Below are 21155 nucleotides of genomic sequence, written 5' to 3' on the forward strand. Positions count from 1 at the left end.
TGCCAGAGCTGGGCTGCTAAAGAGGATGTTGTGCTGGTCGAGAGGAGAGAAAGAGAGAAAGAGGGAATCAATTACTGTTACAGCAATGAAAGGGACAAAGAGGGTGAACAAAGGGGAGCCAACGGCCGCGGTACACCGCCAGCGTACGAATCGGCATGCACGAGGTCGCGTCGCGTAGGCACTGGAGCGGTGCCCTTTCTTCCCGACTAAAAAGGAAAAAGAGGGCCCCCTCCCTCATTATTGAATTTCGGCTTTGTCTTCCCTCTTTTGGTGCTATTTGCTTGGCTAGGGGTTGTTTGTTGTATAATTCGTCGCTATTTTAGGTCCACAAACAAGCATGAGTCGGCAAACTTGGGGCATGCTGCTCCAGGCCAGTCTTGCAGTCCACCCTCTTCGCACCCTGGAGATCGAGTTGTAGCTCGCCGTAACGACGAGACGACTTCTCGGAGTATAAGAATGTTCCCTATTTTCCAATCTGCATCCCCCGGCGGCCTTGCTTGGCTTGGCCAAAGCAGGAACACCTAGATACGGCCACAACCATCAGATGTGTGTGGTGTAGAGAGAGTCATGTAGAACCTGCGCTCAAATGATTCATTTACAGTGGCTCATTACAGTACAGATGCTGCTGCATGATTGCTTTTGTGTATGCTGAACATTCATCAGAACTGGACGACAGTGCGTTTTGTATCCCACCCAAGCTCTTCTAGGCCCTTGAGCACTGCATTCTCCATCGGTGGGGGACCGCATAGCAGGGCCAACGTGTCTTCGAGCTCAGTGTCCGACGTGGGTTTTGTCGGAGCAGGCGGAAGATGTTTCTGTAGAACATCGAGCGTTATCCGTCCCCTGCCCATTGCCCAGTCTGGTGCGACGTCCTTTGCGCTCAGAATGTGCCACAGCTTGATACGGGCCCCGGCTCGGCCAACGACCTCGTCGAGGTGCTTCCGAGCCAGAATGTCCGACTCTGTACGATTGGCATCGAGGATCCATACATTGACGTCGGATGAGGCTTCATCATCGACGAGAGCCTTCAGCGTCGACCAGATAGGCGTGATGCCCGACCCACCCGCGATCATGGCCACATTCTTGATTCGTCGGGAGTGACCGTGGATCTTTACCTGACCAGCGCCCTCAAAGATGAAGTGGCCCAACGGTCCCTTGAGCTCCACCGAATCTTCTCCGACCTTGAGATTCTCGAGGGCGTTCGTCATCTTACCGCCGTGTGGAAATTCAGCGCAGGGGAAGTAAACCTTGATAAGAATGTCGAGGAAACCTTTCTGATCGTTGCCGGAGAAGGGTGTGTAGGCTCTTTGGATTGTCTCGCTCTCTTCGCCATCTTGGCTCGTGGTGCGGACACGGACATAGACGTGCTGGCCGACCGGCAGGCCCACTTCCTGGTCTGGTCGATCAAGGGCGAATCGGAAGATGCGAGAGTCTGACGATACCTCAATCTTTTCTACAAGCTTCGACTTCTTCCAGTGTTTGGGACGCAAGAACGGTGCGTCTGGTGCCTCTTCTTGCTTGCTGTCTTTGCCGTCGTCGCCCGACAACGCTCCGGGGGCCAGCTTGCCGATGTGAAAGTCGCGGAGCTGAACCTTTGCATCCATGCTGTGGATCGCCATGAAGTCTTCCGTCGCATCTTCGCCGGCGACTAGGGTGATGGACTCGCCTCCGCCTGGATGCTGCTTGAGAAAAGATGTGCCATCATAGACTTGGTCGTGAACAACAAACCACGGTTGCTCCTCGTTGGCGTGCGAGGCCAGATCTTCTGCCGAGATCTCGTTGCCAACTTTGGCTTCGTCTATCATAATTTTCTTGACGTCTACCTTCTCCTTCTTCGCCGGCTTGCCCCTTTCCCCTTCCTCTCCTTGCTTCTGTTGCTCTTCTGCTGACGACGAAAGATCGGCACGAACGCTGAAATCAGGATACCGCGGATTCAAGCCGTCCTCGTTCATCCTCTCCATCCACCCGCCAGGATTGTTCCCCGCCACCGTCGGGTGCTCGAACTTGAGCGTTCCCGTCCTGTCTCCTTCCCGTTCGTCGCGGTGAACGGCGACACGGAACCAGCAATTATTCATCATGCTCATGGCGTTCCAATACATATCTCTCGGCATCATCGCCAGGCCCTCGTCGGTGGCACGGACAGCGATCGACTTGGCGCCCGCCAGCTTGTCGACGTCAACCACGAGCTCCCAGAAACACCATGCGAAGCTCATCTCCGTCTCGCTCAGGTCGAGGGTGCCAAAGAAGGGATGATCGCGGATCGGTGCAATCCTGTACTTGTCTTCGGCCGTATCGATCTCGGCCAGCTTCCATGATCTGCCCTCATCGAGGCTGATTTCAACGCGGTGAACCCTCTTGCCACCCCCGGTGTAGGCGTAACCGCAAATTTTTGTGGTCGTTGAGCTAGACGGCAGCTGCATCACTTCGTTGTGCGCTGGCACCGTGATTGCGGCATTGACGTTAAGGTCGTTGATGATGTATTTCGGATCATACCACCAATGTTCTTCCTTTCTTGCCTGATCCGCCGTTACTTCCGTCGGCAAGACTTTGTTGTCCCAGAAGTGCAAGTAGCTTAAGTCCCTGATGAGTTAGCACCTGCTCCCTTGTGCATTAGACATTGACAGAAACCCACTGCTGCGATTCCTTGTCTGATACTTCGATGCGATTGAGCCACTTGACCATCCTGCCCCCAATCTGTCCGGGTACGATGAGCCGGAGCGGGTATCCATGATCGGGCGAGAGCTCCTCTCCGTTCAGCCCCCAAGCAATGAGCATTCCCTTGTTGCGATCCTTGGCCCATTGAAGCCTCTGCGAAGTGCCATATTTGCCCTTGGGGAGCTCGTCACATCCCTCGAAAATGACATGCTTTGCACAGCCCGGCGAGTCTCGATTATAAGGGAAAGCTCCTTTTGGCCGGATCGGTCGCACGTAATCGAGGATATCTGCCAGGTAGACACCCGTGAAGAGGCCAGTCGACACGCCGGCAGCGCCCCAGTTGAAGCCAAGTCCCTTCGCCACCATGTTCTGCTCCTTCCTGCGGTTGCCGGCGCATACGAGCGTGACTGGCAGCGTGACGGTAGGGAAAAGGCGTTTTAGATCGTCGATGGTGAAGGACATCTCCCGTTGCACGAGACCGTGCACCCGCACTGTCCATGATTTGGCTTCGTCTTTGGTCACATGTGGCGTGGCACCGTGCGTGCGGACGTAGAAGAGAGACTGGGGCGTCAGGAAGCCCGCTTTCCACAGCTCTGTCAGAGGTGCCTCGACATTGTAAGGGTGCTTGCCTGTCAATCGGATCCTTCAAACATGACGGCGACATCAGCTTCGAATTCTTTCACAGCAATGGAGTAACTCACATTCGCTCATCTCGCGCGATCCAAGCATCAGGTGTGCTGGCGTCGATGGCTAGCGGCTCCACCTTGCCGGCCTCGGGAACGGATGGGAGGTTCGTCCCATACTCGTTTGAATAGTAGCTCTCGTCCTCATCGAGAGCTTCCACAGTCGTCTCGCCTTCCTGGCCGACTTTGTGGGATGGGCTAAGGGAGCCGGGGGAAGGGGTCGTGACGCCGGTAGAAGGTCCAGCTTCGTCGCTGCCGCTGCTCGAAGACATGTTGTAGTGTTTGTCGCCGCAAGTCGGCCCTCTGCCTTCTTCACGCTACAGGCTTGTTCCCTTTTCACCGGACAATAAGAATCCTCTACGCATAGGCGAGATGCCCTTGTCGAAGGATGTCGTCGCTCAGACTTCCTATGATGACGAAACGCCACAAGCCAACCTTTGCTTCGCCAATGGTCTTTGCAGGCCAGGATCGTTCTTGCAGATGCAGTGCCCTCCCTTGCTTCTTAATCTAATCGGAGGAAACCGAAGGCTTGAAAGCTCAAATCGGAGCTCTCGAATGTACCGACCGATCGAGGTTTCGATTTGCGAGGCCTCGAAAGAAGGGGGCGAGAGTCACGACAACGATGGTAGGGGGAGGATGTGGTGGTGGTGTCCCGTTAGTACAGGACTCTCAGGTCACTAAGGTCAATTTCAGATGTTTGTACAGTACATTCGCCTCACTGCGGGATGGGAGCAATATACGACGAGGCACATACAGAAAGCGCTCCACAGGCTTGGAGTGGCAAGATTTTTGCATACCGCTCCGCAATTTTGTGTCTCGATCTCTCCTTCATCTTCCTTCCGATTGGTCATTGCGTCAGCAGAATCAGGGGCAGAAGGGAGGCAGCCCCATATTGCCTCGCCGCCTCAAATTGCCTTCGTGGATAGATAACAAAGGCCGATGAAGCCATTCACTGATAAGGCGGTCAAATTCGCGTGGCATTTGCTTTCACAGCCAATCACAGTGACGCGATCAAGTCATTTCGAGATAAGCATCGTCTCTCCCTTATCGCTTCAAGGAGGGCTTCCGCCTCGCCAAGAACAGATACACTGAACATTTTTCTTGCAGAATTTTATCTTGAATGGCTTACCAATGGGAGGTGAACCCTTGTTATCTCTCTGCTGGGTTCAAAGGGGCTGGAATTCATTGGCTAGAGTAGTATCGCACGGATCTTTGGACTGTAGTGTGGCCGGCCACCCGGTTCATTGGCCGGTATCATTGAGGCAAAGCGAGGTGGGTCGACACCGAAAGACTTTCAAAGCATTCGAAGGGTCTGGTAGAGGCTCGAGGTCTCTTTCTCACCATCTCCATCCAGAACACAGGACTTGCAAGATGGCACCCGTCCCGACCGAGGTTGCTCGCGATGAGCCCTCAACGTCATCTGCGTCTGACTCGCCGAAGACGCAGAGGAAGCGAGCTGTCATTGTCGGATTTGGCATGGTCGGCATTGCATTTGTAGAAAAGCTGCTCAAGTACGACATCGAAGGAGGACGCGATGAGTGGGAGGTGATCGTGTGAGTAACTTTCGTCTCCGTTCTCAATCGGTCGGTCACTGAAATGAATCATGCGTGTCTCCCCTGCGCAGCATCGGAGAGGAGCCTCATCTCGCTTACAACCGTGTAGGCCTGTCGACCTACTGGGAAAAGGCATCGGCGGAGGAGCTTTACTTGAATCCGCTGGACTGGTACAGCAGCCATGCGCCAGGCAAGCTTGCCTACCACACCTCGGACCCCGTTGTGGCCATCGACGGTGCCAATAAGACGGTCAAGACGCAAAAGGAGAACGAGATCAAATACGACGTCTGTGTACTCGCCACTGGCTCTGATGCGGCTCTGCCACCCTACATCACCCGCGAACAATTCCAGCGGACAGAAGGCGCCTTTGTATACCGCAGCATTGCGGACCTCGAGGCTATGCTTTCCTACTCCAAAGCGCGCAAGGTCAAGAGAGCCGCGGTCGTCGGTGGAGGTCTGCTTGGGCTGGAGGCGGGAAAGGCACTCCTCGATCTCGAGACGGTGGAGCAGGCCGTCATCGTCGAGAGGAATCAGTGGGTGCTCTCACGTCAGCTGGACGGTGAAGGTGGCAGGATGGTCCTCGACAAGGTCAAGGCGCTCGGCGTCGAGGTTCTCCTCCAGGCTCGCGTCCGCAATCTTGTTGTTGAGGAGGAGGAAGAAGAGGGCAAGAAGATCGAGCGGCTGCATGGCATCATGCTCGAGGGCGGAGCCGACACACAGCAGGACAAGCGGTATGACTTGGACATGATCGTCTTTGCGGTCGGCATCAAGCCGCGCGATGACCTCGGTGGCGACGCCACAGGCATCGTGACGGCACCACGCGGCGGATTTGCAGTTGACGAGCATCTCAGCACAAACGTCAAAGACATCTACGCCATTGGCGAATGCGCCTCGTACAAGGGAGAGACCTGGGGTCTGATCGCACCTGGCATCGAAATGGCCGACGTTCTCGCCTTCAACTTGACAGAAGGGCCTCACCACAAAATGAGAAACATGACATCTCCAGACCTCAGCACCAAGCTCAAACTTATGGGCGTCGATGTGGCCTCGTTTGGCGACTTTTTTGCCGACAAGGGAAAGCTCACCAGGCCTGTGCCTGGGCAGTCTCGTCGGCGAGGCGGCGGCAAGAAGGACGAAGATCAGGGTCCACCGCAGGTCAAGGCTCTCACGTACCGGGATCCATTCTCCGACGTGTACAAAAAGTACATCTTCACCGCCGATGGACAATACCTCCTCGGCGGCATGATGGTAGGCGACGTCAAAGACTACGTCAAGCTCGTCAGCGTGTGCAACAAGCAAAAGGCGCTCGAGAAGCCCCCGGCAGAGCTCATCATTGGCGTCAAAAAGGAGGGCGAGGACGAAGGCGATGACCTGGACGACGATGCGCAGGTCTGCAGCTGCCACAACGTGTCCAAGGGCGCCGTGGTGCACCAGGTCAAGGAAAAGGGATGCCGATCGTTTGGCGAGATCAAGAGCTGCACCAAACTGGGCACGGGCTGCGGAGGCTGCGTGCCGCTAGGGACAAGCATCTTCAACAAGGCCATGAAGGATGCTGGTGCCGAGGTGTCGAACCACCTCTGCCCACACTTCAAACACTCACGGTCAGATTTGTTCATGATTATCAAATTCCGAAAGCTCAAGGATTTCCCAGCCGTCATGGCCAGCGCTGGTGTCAAGCCAAACAGCCTGGGCTGCGAGGTGTGCAGGCCCGCTGTGGGCAGCATTCTCTCGTCGCTTTTCAACGACTGGATCATGCAACCAGCGCTGCGGCAGACACAAGATACAAACGATCGCTTCCTGGCCAACCTGCAACGAGACGGCACGTACTCGGTCGTACCGCGCCTGCCCGCTGGCGAGGTGTCGCCATTCAAGCTCAAGGTGTTGGGCGAGGTGGCCAGCGACTTTGGCCTCTACTCCAAGATCACGGGCGGGCAACGCATCGACCTGTTTGGTGCCCGCAAGCAAGATCTGCCCGCCATCTGGACCCGCCTCGTCGATGCAGGCTTCGAATCGGGCCACGCATACGGCAAGGCGCTGCGTACGATCAAGTCGTGCGTCGGCACGAGCTGGTGCCGATTCGGCGTCGGAGACAGCGTGGCTTTTGCCGTCGAGCTCGAGAACCGGTACCGGGGTATCCGCGCGCCGCACAAGTTCAAGTCGGCCGTCAGCGGATGCAACCGTGACTGTGCCGAGTTCCACAGCAAGGACTTTGGTGTCCTGGCCACGCCCAAGGGCTGGAACGTCGTCGTGGGCGGCAACGGTGGTGCGCAGCCGCGGCACGCCTGGATGCTTGCTTCGGACGTGACCAAACACATGGCCATCAAGCTCATCGACCGCTTCCTCGCCCTCTACATTCGCTCTGCCGACAAGCTGCAGCGCACAGCGAGGTGGATCGAGTCGCTGCCCGGCGGCATCGAGGAGCTCAAGCAGATCATCGTCAACGACAAGCTGGGCATCTGCGACGAGCTGGAAAAGGACATGCAGACCCTCATTGGCACGTACCACTGCGAATGGACAAAGGTGGTGCGCGACCCCGAGCGCCAAAAGGCCTTCCGCCAATTTGTCAACACCGACGAGTCGCAGAGTGCGATTGAGCGCGTGCGGGAGCGCGAACAGAGTAGGCCCGAATACTGGCCCGAGGACGTGAGCCCGCTCAAGTTCAGCGTCCTCGACGTGGCGCAGAGCGCACCGTGGGAGTGGCGGAGGATGTGCGAGGCAAAGGAGGTCGATCCCAACGATGCAGCCACATCGAGCGCCGTGGTCAAGTACGGCGACGTGCAGATTGCAATCTACCATGTCCCCGGGCGTGGCTGGTACGCCTCGCAGCAAATGTGCCCGCATCGGAGAGCCACTGTGCTGGCCGACGGCCTCATTGGCGAGGACAAGCAGGGCAGGCCTTACGTGTCGTGTCCGCTCCACAAGCGCAACTACCTCCTGGACCCAGAGGTCGAAAAGGAGGGTGGCTTCTGCGTTACCGATTCAGACTACCAGATCATGACGTTCAAGGCAAAGGTCGACGATGAGGGCTACGTCTGCCTCAACCTGCCCCCGACCGAGGCCCTCGACGCCGTGCTCTCGACGAGCAAGTGGATGATCCGAAAGGCAAAGGAGGAGTCACACATTCTTTCCGGAGGCAAAGCTAGTGACTTCGACCAAGAGGGAAGCGACAAGAAGCAAGACGCAGGCGGTGTCGAGATTGCAGAGATCAAGGAAGATGTCCAGGAGAAGGGGGCAAGCAAGGACGAGCCAAAGAAGGCGTCTTGCGGCGACACGACGAGCGGTGGCAAGCTCGACTGGTGATCTCGGTTTGTGTCTGTAGATTTCTCTTTTTCATTTTCTCTATGCTGCTACGAAATTGCGATGAGAGGACCAGATATCTGGATGCGAGAGAAGGAGAAAGATATTACAAGGATCGTGCGAGTAGTCTACGGCTTCTGGTGATCATTGACAGCTGCCGTGATTTGATCGCCAAGAACAGTGGCGGTAGCAAAGGCAACGACTAGAAGGATTTGCCCAATGACATCGATCAGCGAAGTCACATAGGGCAAGCAGTAGATGTCTGTTGGTGATGATGGTCAGTGAGGTGGTCCCCCAGAATGGCCTGCTAGTCGGTAGGAACATACCTGGATCATAGTCGCGGGACCAGAGGAAGAGGGTGATTAGGTGCGAAATGTAGAGAGAGGCCGCGACAATGAGGCCCGATGTGATGACAAAGGTGATGGCAAAGGGCCAGCCAAACGACATCTGTCCAGTGACCCAGACGAGAACGAGGAAAAGGACCTCGATGCCAGCTCCGATGGTGAAAAGCGTGGCGGGAACGATCCAGCCCTCGGTGGGGCCGAGTTTCAGAATGTCTCGAAGTGCCGAGATCAGCGTCGAGGAAGAGGAGTGGGAGAGCGACGAAGAAACGCCCTTGCCGGAATGGAGTGCCGTGCTGATTCGACTGACGAAGATGGCCGAACAGGCGCCTGGGAGACCGGTCGCAACAGGCACGAGCAGCGCAAAGCCTTCATAGCGCTGGACAAAGGCGTCGAGGACGAGGCCAGCGCCAGAGCTGATGAACATGGCCACGACGAGGGGGATCCAGCCCGAGGAGAGGAGCTCTCGCACGTAGGCGTTGCGGTAGGCCAAGAAGAAGCAGCAGGCGCAGGCGGCCGCGAGAGCAAGGAGGATGAGGGTGGCCAGGATGGTGCCCTCGAAGCGGACGAGGAACGAGCCGAGAAGGCCCAGGATGGTCAGCGTGAGGAGGTCGCCCAGGGATCCGGCGAGGGGCGAAGCGATGTTGTCGGGGTTGCCACCCAGCTGGCGCGTGACGACGACGAGCGCACACATGAAGCTGCCGAGAATGGCCGACGACATGGAGGCAGCCAGCATGCCCGTGGCAATGACGAGGACAAACTCAAAGTAGCTGTTACGGAGCCGCATCGAAGGGTCCGACGGCGCAGGATGGTGGTGGATCACCCTCCGCTTGGTCAACAGAGCACCGAACCCACGGCGCTGGGCCGTCTTGGGGCCTTCGGAAGCGCCGCCCAGGCCTCCAATGACTCCCAGGACAGAGGCGAGGATGCCGGCAAAGAGCGAGACGATGAGTGCCTGGACCTGAAGCAGGGCGAGGTTGCCAAAGATGAGCGTCTCGCGGGTCCTGCGAATATCAAGCTCGCCGATGTTGGCCGAGGTGGACATGCGCAGCGATAGGTTGCCCTCGAGGTTGCCCTTGAGATTGAGGAGGATGGGCACCAGGATGAAGAGCTTGTCGACTGAGGGTGTGGCATTCGCTTCGGTCAGCCTCTCTTCTACTCACTCCCTCGTTCTCCTTCTCACCTTTGACAAAGACTGGCCAGCGCTGTGGTGGTGGTCGCTGCATGTCAGCGGCTGGACAAAGGAGCAAAGGACGAGGAAAGCAGCACTCACTGCCAGGTGGATCAGAAGCTCGCCAGAAAAGACGAGGCTCAGGACCGAGATGGCCAGCGTTGGCAACGCCTGTAGTGAAGTTGTGATCAGCGAGCTGCAGCGATTTGAGACGGTACGAATTGCGAGTTCTGCTCACCTCTCTTGCGATGGCCCAAATCGTAGCTAGGACGCCTGCTGGCTTTCTTCGTCTAGCCCTCTGCTCTCTCCGATCCGCGAATGGCGACCTTGAGCCGCCGCCATCCTCTACGTGATTGAGATGGTCTTCGTCGTCGTAGTCGTCATCTCCCTCCCTGTACGTCGTTGTGGCCCTGCCGAGCTTGGCCCCGCCCTCATTTCTCGCCCGTCTCGCCGAGCGCTCCTCTTCGTCCGACAGTCTCGGCACAAGACCTGCGACCTCTTCGTCGCGGCCCTCGTCAGCATCATCGTCGTCGTCGTCGTCCTCTTCATGCCTCTTGACCGAGTCCGGGTCTAGGTCGTCGTCCTGGACCTGCTGCAGCTGCCTCGGTATTGGGGCCTCCCGCCCGAGCTTGTCGCCGTCGGCAGGACTCGTATCGCCGCGCATCTGTCGCGGTGGCTCAACCCCTGCTGGAGCGACTCTGCAGCGTGCTGCCAGTCGCGGCGCAAAGGTCGAGAGGACTGGAAATAAGAAACAGACAGGACGTGTATACCCTGTCAAGCTCGGGCCCTCGGGAGCGGGTGAGGGGCGCGTTCGGAAAAAAGGCGAAAGAAGGGGGTGGATAGAGAGAGAGCGCGCAAGCGACTCAAGACGGACGAGAGACAGACAGAGAGAGGAGAGCGAGCCTAATTGTTTGAAATTCGGAGATCTTTCTCTGCCTGTGCACACACGCGCGCCTGCGCATTCGATGCCTGGCCAGCCTTTTTTTGACATTTCACGTCTGTAAAGACGTGCAGTCTAATTCAAATTCAGGGCCGTCATTCAATCACACGACCAGGCCATGCTGTATGCAACCAGACGCCACTCCTGTCTTGGACCACGCGCACATAGGCCACGAAGAGAGCTGTAGGAAAGTCTTGCATTCTACTGCCGCGTTGTACGGCAGCGACGGCAGCGGAGAGGTATATCAACGATAAGCGACAGCAAGTAGCTGGAGTGGTACAAAGGGGAAATGGACACGGGTTCACGGGTTCGTCATCGCCGCATGGAGGCTCGCTCTCTGCTTGGCTTGCCCTGTCCCTGTCACTTGTCCTAATCCTTGGCTCTGTCCCTGACTTTGACCTTGAAGCTGGCTGGAAAGACCAGCGTCGGAAGCAGAAAGGGAGCGACCATTCGCCCCTGTGGCTGAAGATTGGCTCTGCTTCACCGCAACGGACGTCTTGCCAGAGGGGCGCGAGAGCGTCTTTGGCCGGACACCGGCATGTCCGCTGGGCAATCGTCCAGCAAGCTTGAGCGCCTTGATGTTCTTGCCGCTCGCCATGGACGAAGGCTTGGGTATCGGGGTGTCTGCTCCTCCACCCAGGGGTCTGACGTCGTGTACGCCCTTGAACAGGCCGTCAAAGTTGTGAGGTGCCCCTTCCTCCTTGCCGTTGCCCGCCGTCTTGGCCAGCGGCGGTCTTGTCTCTGCAGGAGCCCTCACGGAGGAAGAGACCAGACGGGGACCGTCTTGGCTGCGGCCATCGCTCTCGTATTCATCGTCCCCACCCGTGCTCCGCCCATCTTCCTCTTGTTCTTCTCCTTCCTCATCATTGCTCTCCTCGGGTTTCGAAATCCTTCTCCCTTTTGAGGTAGAGGACTTTCTGCGACCGCTTGACGTCCGCACTTGTTTGCGCCAATCTTGCGGTGCCGTCTCGGGCATTGATTGAGGTCGTGGACCGTCACCGGACGCGTCTTCTCGACCTCCCAAGTCAGTCGCTGGATCCTCTGCATGCGGCTGCTCTTGCTGTTCGCCCCTCTCTTGATGCTGTTTGCGCAAGTCGCTCAGATTACCGCTGCTCGCCACCCCGTTTCTGCCTCGTAATGCCGTCGACGAAGTACGGCCACTTGACGCTCCGCTTCTCCGTTTGTCGCCTTTATTCGATCCTGTCCGTGAGCCTCTTGGCCCAGCGGCGCCCTGGCTGCCACTGCTTCCCCCGGCAGTGCCGGCGGGAACAAGGTCGACGGGGTCTGGTTTGCGCATCTTTGTGTTGAGCTTGGGCAGCGCGTAGTTGACCGACGAGCGCGACCGGACCGATGACCGTGCTGACCGGCGCGAAGTGGATGCGGCCGTACCGTCGTCGTCCCCATCATCCTCCTCTTCACCGGCCGTCGAGCTCGGTGGGCTCGTGCTCCTCGGCGTCTGCCTCAGTGTCTCGGGCGAGGTCGGCACCTTGCGTTTCCGATTCGTTGCTGTTGCTGCTTTCAGGGGCGCATACAACGCGCTCGATCAGCTTTCGAGCTCTCCCTATGACAGAGCTATCCGATCATCACTTCTCTCACCTGGTATAGGCGACGCGCTGTGCGACAGATTTCTCTCGACTGCTATTGCGAAGTTGGCCGTGTTGTCATCTTCGTCGTCGTCGTCGTCGTCTTCTGACAGCTGAATCTCGCCGTCGTCAACAAAGGAGCTCAGACTGTCGATGCTCGAGGACGTGCGCAGCGTCCGCTCTGTTTCTTCGTCCTCGCTGGCATCTGCTGCTCCTGCTTGAGACGCTTCTGCCGCTTGGGAGACTCCACTGCTTCTTCGCGCCGCCCGCTTGGCCGGTGCCAGTCTCTGTCTGCTTATACCTCCTTGTTCTCGCACCGGGGGCCCTGGAGAGGGCTGCTCGTCGGACGCGGAAGATGCAAGCACGCGGATGGTATCGTCGTCTCGCGACTCCTCGGCCTCTTCCTCGTCCTCGTCCTCGCCCTCGTCTACTTCCTCTTCTCCTTGCGGCTGTTGTATAGCCGGTTCTATCGCTCCATATTCTTCTCCTTTTTCCTTCCCTTCATCCTCTTCCTCTTCTTCTGGCTGCTCCATCAGGTTGGGATACAGTAGATTGGGCGGCTGAGCCACACGCTTGACTGCATCATTTGCCGGCAGTGCATTGGCACCAAGCGTGATCCTTTTGCCCGGTTGGAGATGCATCGCCTGTCTCTCGAATCTCGGTGTCGTCTCTTCTTCGTCTCTGTGTCCCTGTCCCTCGTCGTTGCCGTCTGCGCCGGCGTCGTGGTAGCCATTGAGGCCCAAATCCATCCTCCCGGCGCTCGCCACGATTTCAAGATTCCTCGCCATGGCCTGCCATCCCTTTGCCACACCACGCAGTGCATGCTGCGCCCGCTCATAGTCGGCCTGCAGCTGCACCTTTTCGATTTCAGACTCGTTGCGCTGCGCCTCGAGCGTCTGGATCCGTCGCTCGAGGTCCCGGTGCCGGATCTGGAGCTCGGCATTCGTCTTGATGATCTGCCTATTTTGTGCAATGTGCTTTCGCTTGACTGTGGGGGACATCACTTCGATCAGGATCTGGCTTTCCCCTTTCTGCGCATGCCCAGTGCCCGCAATCGACGCAACACTCACACTCGTGGTATTGGCTCAGGATGCCGTCGATGCCCTGGGAATACGAAGACGCCCCCAGGCCCGTCCCGCTCAGTCGAGTCGAAGGTGCCATCACTCCTTCTACCTCCGCCACAGCCCTCTTTGAGCGACGACACAACACAGTAGAGGACGCGAGAAAGAGAGAAAAAGAGAGAGAGAGAGAGAGAGAGGCGAGCGAAGCCAAGGACGGGGACAAAGGGAGCAGATACGGCGGCCGGCCTGAAGAGCAACAACCAACACCTTCCACTCGCAAATTTCCGACGCGCCCTCTTCACGTGCGTGCGTGTGCGTGTGCGTGTGCCGTGTGCTTGTGTGTGTTGCGTCGGCCGTGCACGACGCGCGCGAGAAACAAAAAAAGGTTCAAGAGAAGTGAGGGCTTGGGCTGCATGTGAACAAAAAGTCTCAGCCTCTTTCCACAAGCCGTGCGCCAATGCCGTCGACGACGAGGCAATCCCTGGGCATTGGGGCCGATGCCGATGCTGCTCCGGCTACTGCTGCTGCGGCCACGGCCACGGCAACGGCCATGGCGCAGGATCCAGAAGGGAATGGCTCCGGCCTGCTCTCGCGCGTCAATAGCAGCGCAAGTAGCGCGAGCAGCTCGTCGCGCGGGGCGGGTGCAACGACGTTTGTCCACGACGACGGCACCAAGGTCAAGGTGCACATCCCCGTCTCGTTCAAGGCCCAGGAGCGAAATGCGCTCATCAAGGCCGTGCGCGCCGGTGGCGGCGTCATCGAGGCGCACTTTACCAAGGGCGACATTGTCATCTTTGACGCCGAGCACCGCCGGGCCGCGCGCGAGATGCTGCGAAAAGTTGACGAGCTCAACGCAAACGAGCAGCTCAACGCAGACAACAAGCTCTTTCTGCCCATCGTCATGCCTGCCTGGGTCTATGACAGCAGGGAAGCCGGCTTCCGGGTGAGCTACCACGATGCAAAGTACGACCCACGCCTCTTTCTCGAGCGCACGGAGCGCGACGAGGGCCACACCTCTAGCGCAAAGGTCGCAAGGGCAGTCGCCAACAACGGCCACGTCAACGGCCCGTGAGTTGGAAGGGGGCATGTGGCAGTATAGGCCGTGAGCAGATGATACTGACCTGCCTCTCCGCTCCGGCCAGCCGGATGCCCTACACACAGATCGACATGGACAACATCGTGGAACATCTGGCCAAGACGAGCGCGACCTGGACTGGGCTCAGTGTGGCAAGAGAGATTGCCGAAAAGTACGGCCGGCATAGCGCTGCGTCGTACCAGACGCACCTCCGCGACAACATCAAGTCTGGAAGGAACTACGCCAAGCTGGTCGAGCGCTACAAGGAGGAGCACTCGCCTGCAGAGACCGATGCGCGGTCTGGCCAGTCGGAAGAGGCGCAGAGACGCGAGGGGGCAGAAGAGAAACAGGCGGAGAAGCAGGAGGGGAGAGAGAAAGAGGCAGACGAGATTGTGGAGGACGGTGAGGAGGAGAACAGCCAAAAGAGGCCTGTGGCAGTGGAGCAGGCAGACGCTCACACAGCCAGAGATGGCCGCCGACGAGAAGATGCGGCCACGGACAATAGGGCAAGAGACGGTCAAGCCGGTGAGGAAGCAGAAGCAGCAGAGCGACGCCCCAAGGGCGTGCCGACAAGGAACGAAGAAGACGGCACAGCGCTCGCAGCAGCAGCTGCTGCTGTTGCTGCACCGACCCGCTTCGGCAAGGAGCAGTCCAATGAGCTTATCGACCGGTTGGCCAGGCTCCTCGCTCGGGCAATTTGCGAGGGCCAGCTGTCCCTCGATGAGGTCGATGACGCCGAGGATGGCTTCATGAGAGACGACTACGCTACCCTGCGCGACCAAGGCAAGCATGCCGAAGCCGAAAGGAGGCAGTCCAGCAATCCAGCCTGGTTCCCCCCCTCGTGGCTCTTTGACGATCTTTCCAGTGCGGTGAGTTGCCGTCTCTTTCCCCTTCTTTCTTCCTTGGGTCCAGGCCTCCTGAACCTTTTCTTCGCTGTCAGTATCCGAGACATGGGCCACAGGACTGGATTGCGTTTCATGCAAAGAATCGCAAGCATCTCGTCGATCTCGCTCTCGATAGGCTCATTCTCATGCCGCCAGAAGAGCTCGAAACCTTTGCGTCTCAGCTCCCGAGCGAGTCAACCCAGGAAGCAGGCGGAGGCAAGGAGGCTGACGATGACGACGAGGAGAGAGAAGACGGAAGAGATGACAGGAGACAAGATGGAGAAGATGATGAAGGACAAGGAGAGAGGGAGGGAGACAGTAGACCTGCAGAGGAGCGAGAAAAGGAAGTCGAAACGAGCTCAGATCGGAAGAAACCGATCGAAGGCGAACGGAGCCGGGGAGGAGCCACAGAGAGCGCTTCTGCCAAGAGCAAAGGACGTCAAACAGCACATTTTGGTCTTGGTGTCACCGATGCACGTCTGCGAGCGGATGGCAGAGGCGAAGCTTCTTCATCGACTGGGCGTAGGCGGGCCGTCGTCGCTCGTCGGCCTGAGAGCGGAGAGGCGGGCGACCCCATTCTAACACGGAGTGGCAACGCTCTCCTATCGAGAAAGGGTTCCGTTTCTCCATCGTCAAATGAAGATCATGGAGATGACAGCGTCCAAGAAGGCGAAGAAGACGAAGACGAAGCAGAGGAAGGGGAGGAAGGAGAGGAAGAAGAAGAAGAAGAAGAAGAGGAGGAGGAGGAGGAGGAAGCAGAAGATGTGGAAGAAGATCTCGATAGGATTCGAAGACGACGATCTGCCAGCGCAAGGGTCAGTCTTGGCGGCCAGAACCAGCAGCACCAGCCTCAGCACCCTCGCGCATCGATGGGCAGCACCGCTCGGCGGACATCCTTGAATGCCTCTCATCGACATCAGCGTCCAACTCCATCTGCCCCCTCGTCGCCTTCCAACAGCCCTGTCAAGCTAGGAGGTGGCGGGCCCACTTCTCCGTTCCCGCGACAGTCTCGTGGCGAGACCCTCGAGGAACGGGTCTACGCCTTTAGAGATTACTACGGCTTCGCTTCCGTCGGTGCATGCGCCCACTTGATCCCTGGTGGCGATGTCGAAGAGGGCAGGACAACAATGGAGGGCTGGATCGAAGACATGTGCGACAGGTACGAAGTGGCAAAAGCCACAGTCCTGGCTGCGCTGCGCAACACACGGTGCAACTTTGAGACGACGGAGCTCATCCTGAGTTGGTACCTGCCCAGAAAGGGACCCCGTGCGAGCACCGGAGAAGGGAAGCGGAGAAGAGCAGGCAGACGTAGTCATGCGATGAGACTTGAAGGCGCGCAGGCCGACGAGGAAGAGGCAGAGGAGGAAGAGAAAGAGGATCACGATTTCCTGGAAGCGGGGCCCTCAAAGCGTTCTAGAAAGTCGGTACCTTAAAAACGCAGGTGATTTGCTCACTTATCGGTCGTCCATTTGTAGTATTATTAGCAGCAGTATAATCATCCACCAAGGTATCTTGCTTCAGACGATGGTCAGACAATGACTTAAGAGGGGGTAGTCCATTGATTGCAAATCAGCCTCTCACGGTCTTCCCTTTCAAAGAGAAGAACAGAAAGTAGGCAGGAGAGATACATCAAAGGGACGACAAAGCCGAGATGGGATGGGGGAGGTGGGGGAGGTGACGCTATGATATCCCATTAATTATGCCCCTGACCCGCACTACCTCTTCTCAGAAGAGGGGGAGACGGAAAAGGGAATGTTGTTGTTGGTAAGGAGCGGAAGCCATTTGATGTCCTGTGCTTTGTTATCTTTGTGTTTGCTGCTATGTTGCGAAACCGAGTCGAGTCGAGAGGTTGAAGCCGTTTATTGCGCCTTTCCGTGGGCCTTGGAGTGCTCGTTGAGTGCAACAGTCCACTCCTTCATCTGATCCTTGGCAAACTGGCCAGCGGCGTTGAGGACAGGGGCGTAGTCCTGCTGGGACCGCTTGACGGTCAAGAACTTCTGCTTGATGAACTTGCCGGCAGCCTGGGCGAAGGGCTTGGTGTCGACGGTGGGGAGGGGAGCGCGCTTGTCGTGGGTCTTGGCGTCACCCTCGGCGTAGGCGGAGTCAACCATGTCGCGGAACGAGGACCAGACGGGGGCGAAGCCCTCGCTTGCGTCACGGCGCTGGGGAGTGTCAAAGTGGGCGTTGCCCAGCTTCTTGATCTCCGTCCAAACGGGAGCAAAGTCGGCGCGGGCCTCGAGCAGGACGTTGCGAGCGGCGAAGGTGACGAGGGCGCGACGGGCGTGGTGGGAGCCGAGGAGGTTGTTCAGGAGGCCGTTGAGGACCTGAACGTTGATACCGCCGTGGTTGTTGCTCTGCGACGTGTTGTCGTCGACGTTGGAGCGACGGCTGTTGCCGCCGAGAAGACCACCCAGGAGACCGTTGAGGAGGTCGTTGAGGATCGAGACGTTGATACCGTTCGAGTTACCGTCCTGGCTCGAGCCGCCGCCGCCGTTGTTGCCGCCGGCAGCGGGGGTGGCTGCATCCGAGGCTGCCGACTTGTCCGAGGTGTTCGTCTTTGCGGCGCTGGTCGTGGTAGCCTCCTTGTCGTTGCCGCCAAGGAGACCGCCAAGAAGGCCGTTGAGGAGGTTGTCAAGGAGGCTGACTTGGATGCCGCCCTGGTTACCGTCCTGCGACGATCCGCCGCCGGCGTTGTTCTGGCGCCGCGAGAGACCGTGACCGCCAAGGAGGTTGTTGAGCACGTCGTTGAGAGCTTGAACCTGAATGCCGCCATGGTTGCCGTCCTGCGAGACGTTGTCATCGGCATTGTCGCCATCCCATCGCTTCGACATCTCGAAACCGTCGGCATCGAGAAGATCGCGAGAGTCGATGGAGAGCTTGGCGGCAGAGATGGGAGCCTGGCCCTCCTTGTCCGCCTTGCTGCTAGCCTTGTCTGCCTTGGCTGATGACTTGGGCGTCGATGCCGACGAGGAGCTGCTGCTTCCACTCGCGGCAGAGCCGGCTGAGTCATTGTTCTTGGAGGCTGCCGTGGCTGTGGCAGCCGAGGCAGCAGACGAAGGTGTGGCAGAAGCCAGTCCGAGGAGGCTGGCAAGTGCGTCGGCACTTCCGGCTTCCGGGTCAGCGTCACCGGTGGTGGCGGCGGACTTGGCGGAAGACGACGTGGGCACGGCGGCGGCAGCGGGAGCAGTGCCCTGCTGGAGCAGCGAAGGGAGGTTCTCGATGAGCATGTTGATCATCGGGAGCAGGCTCTGGAGCGAGCTGGCGTCGCGCTGGCTCATGACAATGTCGCTGGAGATGTGGCTTCGGCGACCGTAGCCGGGGCATCCGGGTCGGTACATTCCGTCGTTGGGGCTGGGAGGAGGGCAGTTCTTGCCGAAGCTGCTGCTGGCCGACGAGCTCGAGCTATCCTCATCGCGAGAGCTCATCGGCAGAAGCGTGTTGAGAATCGCATCGACAAGGCTGCGGAGGACCTGAAGCAGGCCCTCAACACCCTCCTGGCGCGCCATCAACTCCAGGTCACGGGCCCAAATCTTCGTCGAGGCAGAAGGCGTCTGCTTAGCAGCAAGCGCCGATGACGTCGACGACAGCGAAGCCGTCGCGTCCTTCTTCTTGTCCTTGCTCTTGTGTTCCGTCGTTGCCGTCGTCGAGTTTGCCTTGCTGGTGTTGTCGTTCAGGGCCGTGCTGACCTGAGTGAGAAGTTTGGCGAGAGATGCCTTGGTCTTCTCGGGGCTCGAGGTGTCCAGAACGGCGGTACGGGTGCTGTTCTTGCCCTCCGTAGCAGCCGTGGTGGCATTGGCGGTGGCATTGGTGCCAGCGGCGGGAGCTGCGGGAGCGGCACCCGCCGAGCACTTTGCGCCGCTGTCAACGCCGACCATCTGGTCGATGAGGCACGCAATGCCCTGGACGAGCTCCTCGTGCGAGTCATCACCGTGAGCCTCCTGACGACGGGCCATGCCACTGCTGCCGAGAAGCTCGACGACAATGTCGCGGAGGGCGGCGACGAGCATGTCGAGGATTCCTCGACGGTGAAGGTCGCGAACAACGGCCATGCTGCGCTCACCGTCGTTGGCGATGTGAGCGTAGCGCGCCAGGATGGTGCGGCCCTCCTTTGCCGAGGCAGCATCGAGACCAACACCACGGGCGATGAGGGCTTCGACGTTGCGCCTGGCTAGGTGGCCCTCGGCGTCGCGCGCCAGGAGCGCCTGCGACGATGAGCCAGGGTGGGCGTGGCGGAGGGGGATGGCCGAGGTAGTGGTGGCCGAGATCGAGAGAGCGGCGACGAGAGCAGCGGAGAAGTGCATGTTGGGCTAGAGCTCGTAAACTTGACTGGTTTGTCTGTTGCTTTGAATGTTGTTCCGTGTGACCACCAGGGTTCACAATGGAAGGCGAGGGAGGTGGAGAGGGGGGAGAGGTGGAGAGAGCAGTAAAGTAGCAGCAAAGAGATCGAAGGGTAGTGAACCTCGTCCAGGAGGGATCAAATGAAGGAGAAGGGGAAGCGAGGGAAGTGAAAAGGACACAAGAGAATGGGAGAGAGCGCAGCACCTGGGGGGTCAAAGGAGTGGTGTGCACTCGTCTCTTTATCTACTCTCTCCCCGCCGCCAAAGTTGGAAGGTCGGCCGTCTCGTTGATTGATTCTCTCTCAACGTCATATGGCTAGCTCCGGCCGAAGGCCTGCGCTGCACTGCGCTGCCCGGGCCAGCTGCAAGCAGCGCCATCGAAGTGAGAGACAAAGTTGACATGTTGCGACAGGTCGTCAACGCGACTTGGTTCGAAACAGCACGCCCGACGCGCCATGTAATTTTTTCGGTTCCTGACCCTAGCTTACGGCGTCTTCTCCACGCAGACTGATAGGTCCTCGAAGCTTGCCTCGTTGCATCATCAGTCACGAGGAAGGATGAATTGGGGCGGTGTAGACAAAGGAGTGGCAGGTCGGACCGACCTTGCGGTTCGCAAACAATGAAAACAATGCAGTCAATGAAAGGACCTTCGAAAGCGCTCGGCAAGTGCAACCAAGCCTTAAGAAATGTGGACGTCGGCCCGATCCGACTTGGATCTAGCCTCTTATTTTTACTTAAACGCTTGTTTTTTTTTTTCCTGGTAAAGGGACGGACACGGGAGCAAGGAACAAGAATTCCCCGCCTATATGGTAAGCATTAATAGCAAGAAGCAGGAAAGATCCCCCAAAGACACAGGGTAAAAGATTCTGGAGTTATGCTCTTACTCTGGAGGTCAGAAATAGGGTCCACTTGGCTGAGTGTCCTCGGGTAGATCGACCTTTGCGCCTGAGAAGATGCTCACATGCTCGATCCGTGGTGCTTTGAGCTCAGACAGGCAGTGCTGTAACGGGACAATAATAAATTAGCCGTGCCCACACGGGCAGCGCAGTAACGGGACAACAGCCGATTAGCCATGCTACAAAGGGCTGTCAATTGACCATGCTACTGGCAGTCAAATAGGCAGTGCATCCGTCCAGGACGTTAATTTAAGAAGCTAGATTTGAAATTTGGCATGTGATGTGGCTCCTCGCCAAGCTCAATCTGGCAAGCACTGCCAGGCTACACAGCAATAATTGCGCTCGCGCCGTCTCTCATGCACCCAAAAGAGGCGATATTGATCCATGCGCAAACAGCGATAGCCTTCCAAGAATGGAACTCCAAGAATGGAGAAGCTGGAGAATACTCTGCCTGTCTGGTGTTGTGGTGTTGGAGGCAGGATATGACTATGAAGTCCAATGGGTGCAGTGGGCCTTGTTCCGGCTTCATCTACCTGAATCGGGTGGCGGAGAGAGCCAAGACCGACTACATTGATGATCGTTGGAATTATCTCACGGTGTTATCGGCACTTCGCACAGCTTTAGTGAACCGACGCGGCTTCTCGTCTGTGCTTACATGAAAAATAGCAACTCAAGGCCC

At 58.1% G+C, this 21155-nt stretch overlaps 6 protein-coding genes across 6 annotated transcripts; 2 read left to right on the plus strand and 4 right to left on the minus strand.

Moving 5' to 3' along the window:
* Nucleotides 1-249: 249 nt before the first annotated feature.
* FA10DRAFT_274632 (hypothetical protein) lies at nt 250-3610 on the minus strand (the record flags this gene model as incomplete). The annotated part of the gene is made up of 4 exons (XM_025523223.1): nt 250-2571; nt 2633-3298; nt 3357-3392; nt 3459-3610. The coding sequence occupies 4 exons, from the start codon at nt 3608-3610 to the stop codon at nt 660-662; spliced, it is 2766 nt and encodes a 921-aa protein (XP_025379066.1). The 3' UTR covers nt 250-659.
* Nucleotides 3611-4676: 1066 nt separating this feature from the next.
* Nucleotides 4677-8191, plus strand: FA10DRAFT_292669 (putative nitrite reductase; the record flags this gene model as incomplete). Its single annotated transcript, XM_025524404.1, has 3 exons — nt 4677-4891; nt 4963-7861; nt 7898-8191. Exons 1-3 carry the CDS (start codon nt 4710-4712, stop codon nt 8189-8191), a joined length of 3375 nt encoding a protein of 1124 aa, XP_025379067.1. The 5' UTR covers nt 4677-4709.
* Nucleotides 8192-8201: 10 nt separating this feature from the next.
* Nucleotides 8202-10579, minus strand: FA10DRAFT_265700 (hypothetical protein). Its single transcript, XM_025521168.1, has 5 exons — nt 9939-10579; nt 9803-9871; nt 9713-9734; nt 8515-9648; nt 8202-8450 (listed from the first exon to the last, which is right to left on the minus strand). Exons 1-5 carry the CDS (start codon nt 10362-10364, stop codon nt 8317-8319), a joined length of 1785 nt encoding a protein of 594 aa, XP_025379068.1. The 5' UTR covers nt 10365-10579; the 3' UTR covers nt 8202-8316.
* Nucleotides 10580-10675: 96 nt separating this feature from the next.
* Nucleotides 10676-13691, minus strand: FA10DRAFT_300442 (hypothetical protein). The gene is made up of 3 exons (XM_025524848.1): nt 13294-13691; nt 12237-13211; nt 10676-12152 (listed from the first exon to the last, which is right to left on the minus strand). Exons 1-3 carry the CDS (start codon nt 13382-13384, stop codon nt 10942-10944), a joined length of 2277 nt encoding a protein of 758 aa, XP_025379069.1. The 5' UTR covers nt 13385-13691; the 3' UTR covers nt 10676-10941.
* On the plus strand, nt 13692-16766 carry FA10DRAFT_265702 (hypothetical protein). Its single transcript, XM_025521169.1, has 3 exons — nt 13692-14352; nt 14427-15228; nt 15300-16766. The coding sequence occupies exons 1-3, from the start codon at nt 13742-13744 to the stop codon at nt 16674-16676; spliced, it is 2790 nt and encodes a 929-aa protein (XP_025379070.1). The 5' UTR covers nt 13692-13741; the 3' UTR covers nt 16677-16766.
* A 64-nt stretch (nt 16767-16830) lies between these two features.
* Nucleotides 16831-19682, minus strand: FA10DRAFT_77024 (hypothetical protein). Its single transcript, XM_025525692.1, has 2 exons — nt 17265-19682; nt 16831-17177 (listed from the first exon to the last, which is right to left on the minus strand). The coding sequence occupies exons 1-2, from the start codon at nt 19542-19544 to the stop codon at nt 17103-17105; spliced, it is 2355 nt and encodes a 784-aa protein (XP_025379071.1). The 5' UTR covers nt 19545-19682; the 3' UTR covers nt 16831-17102.
* Between the last annotated feature and the right edge of the window lie 1473 nt (nt 19683-21155).

The sequence above is a fragment of the Acaromyces ingoldii genome (assembly GCF_003144295.1).
Source record: "Acaromyces ingoldii strain MCA 4198 unplaced genomic scaffold FA10scaffold_2, whole genome shotgun sequence".
NCBI classification, from domain to species: domain Eukaryota; kingdom Fungi; phylum Basidiomycota; class Exobasidiomycetes; order Exobasidiales; family Cryptobasidiaceae; genus Acaromyces; species Acaromyces ingoldii.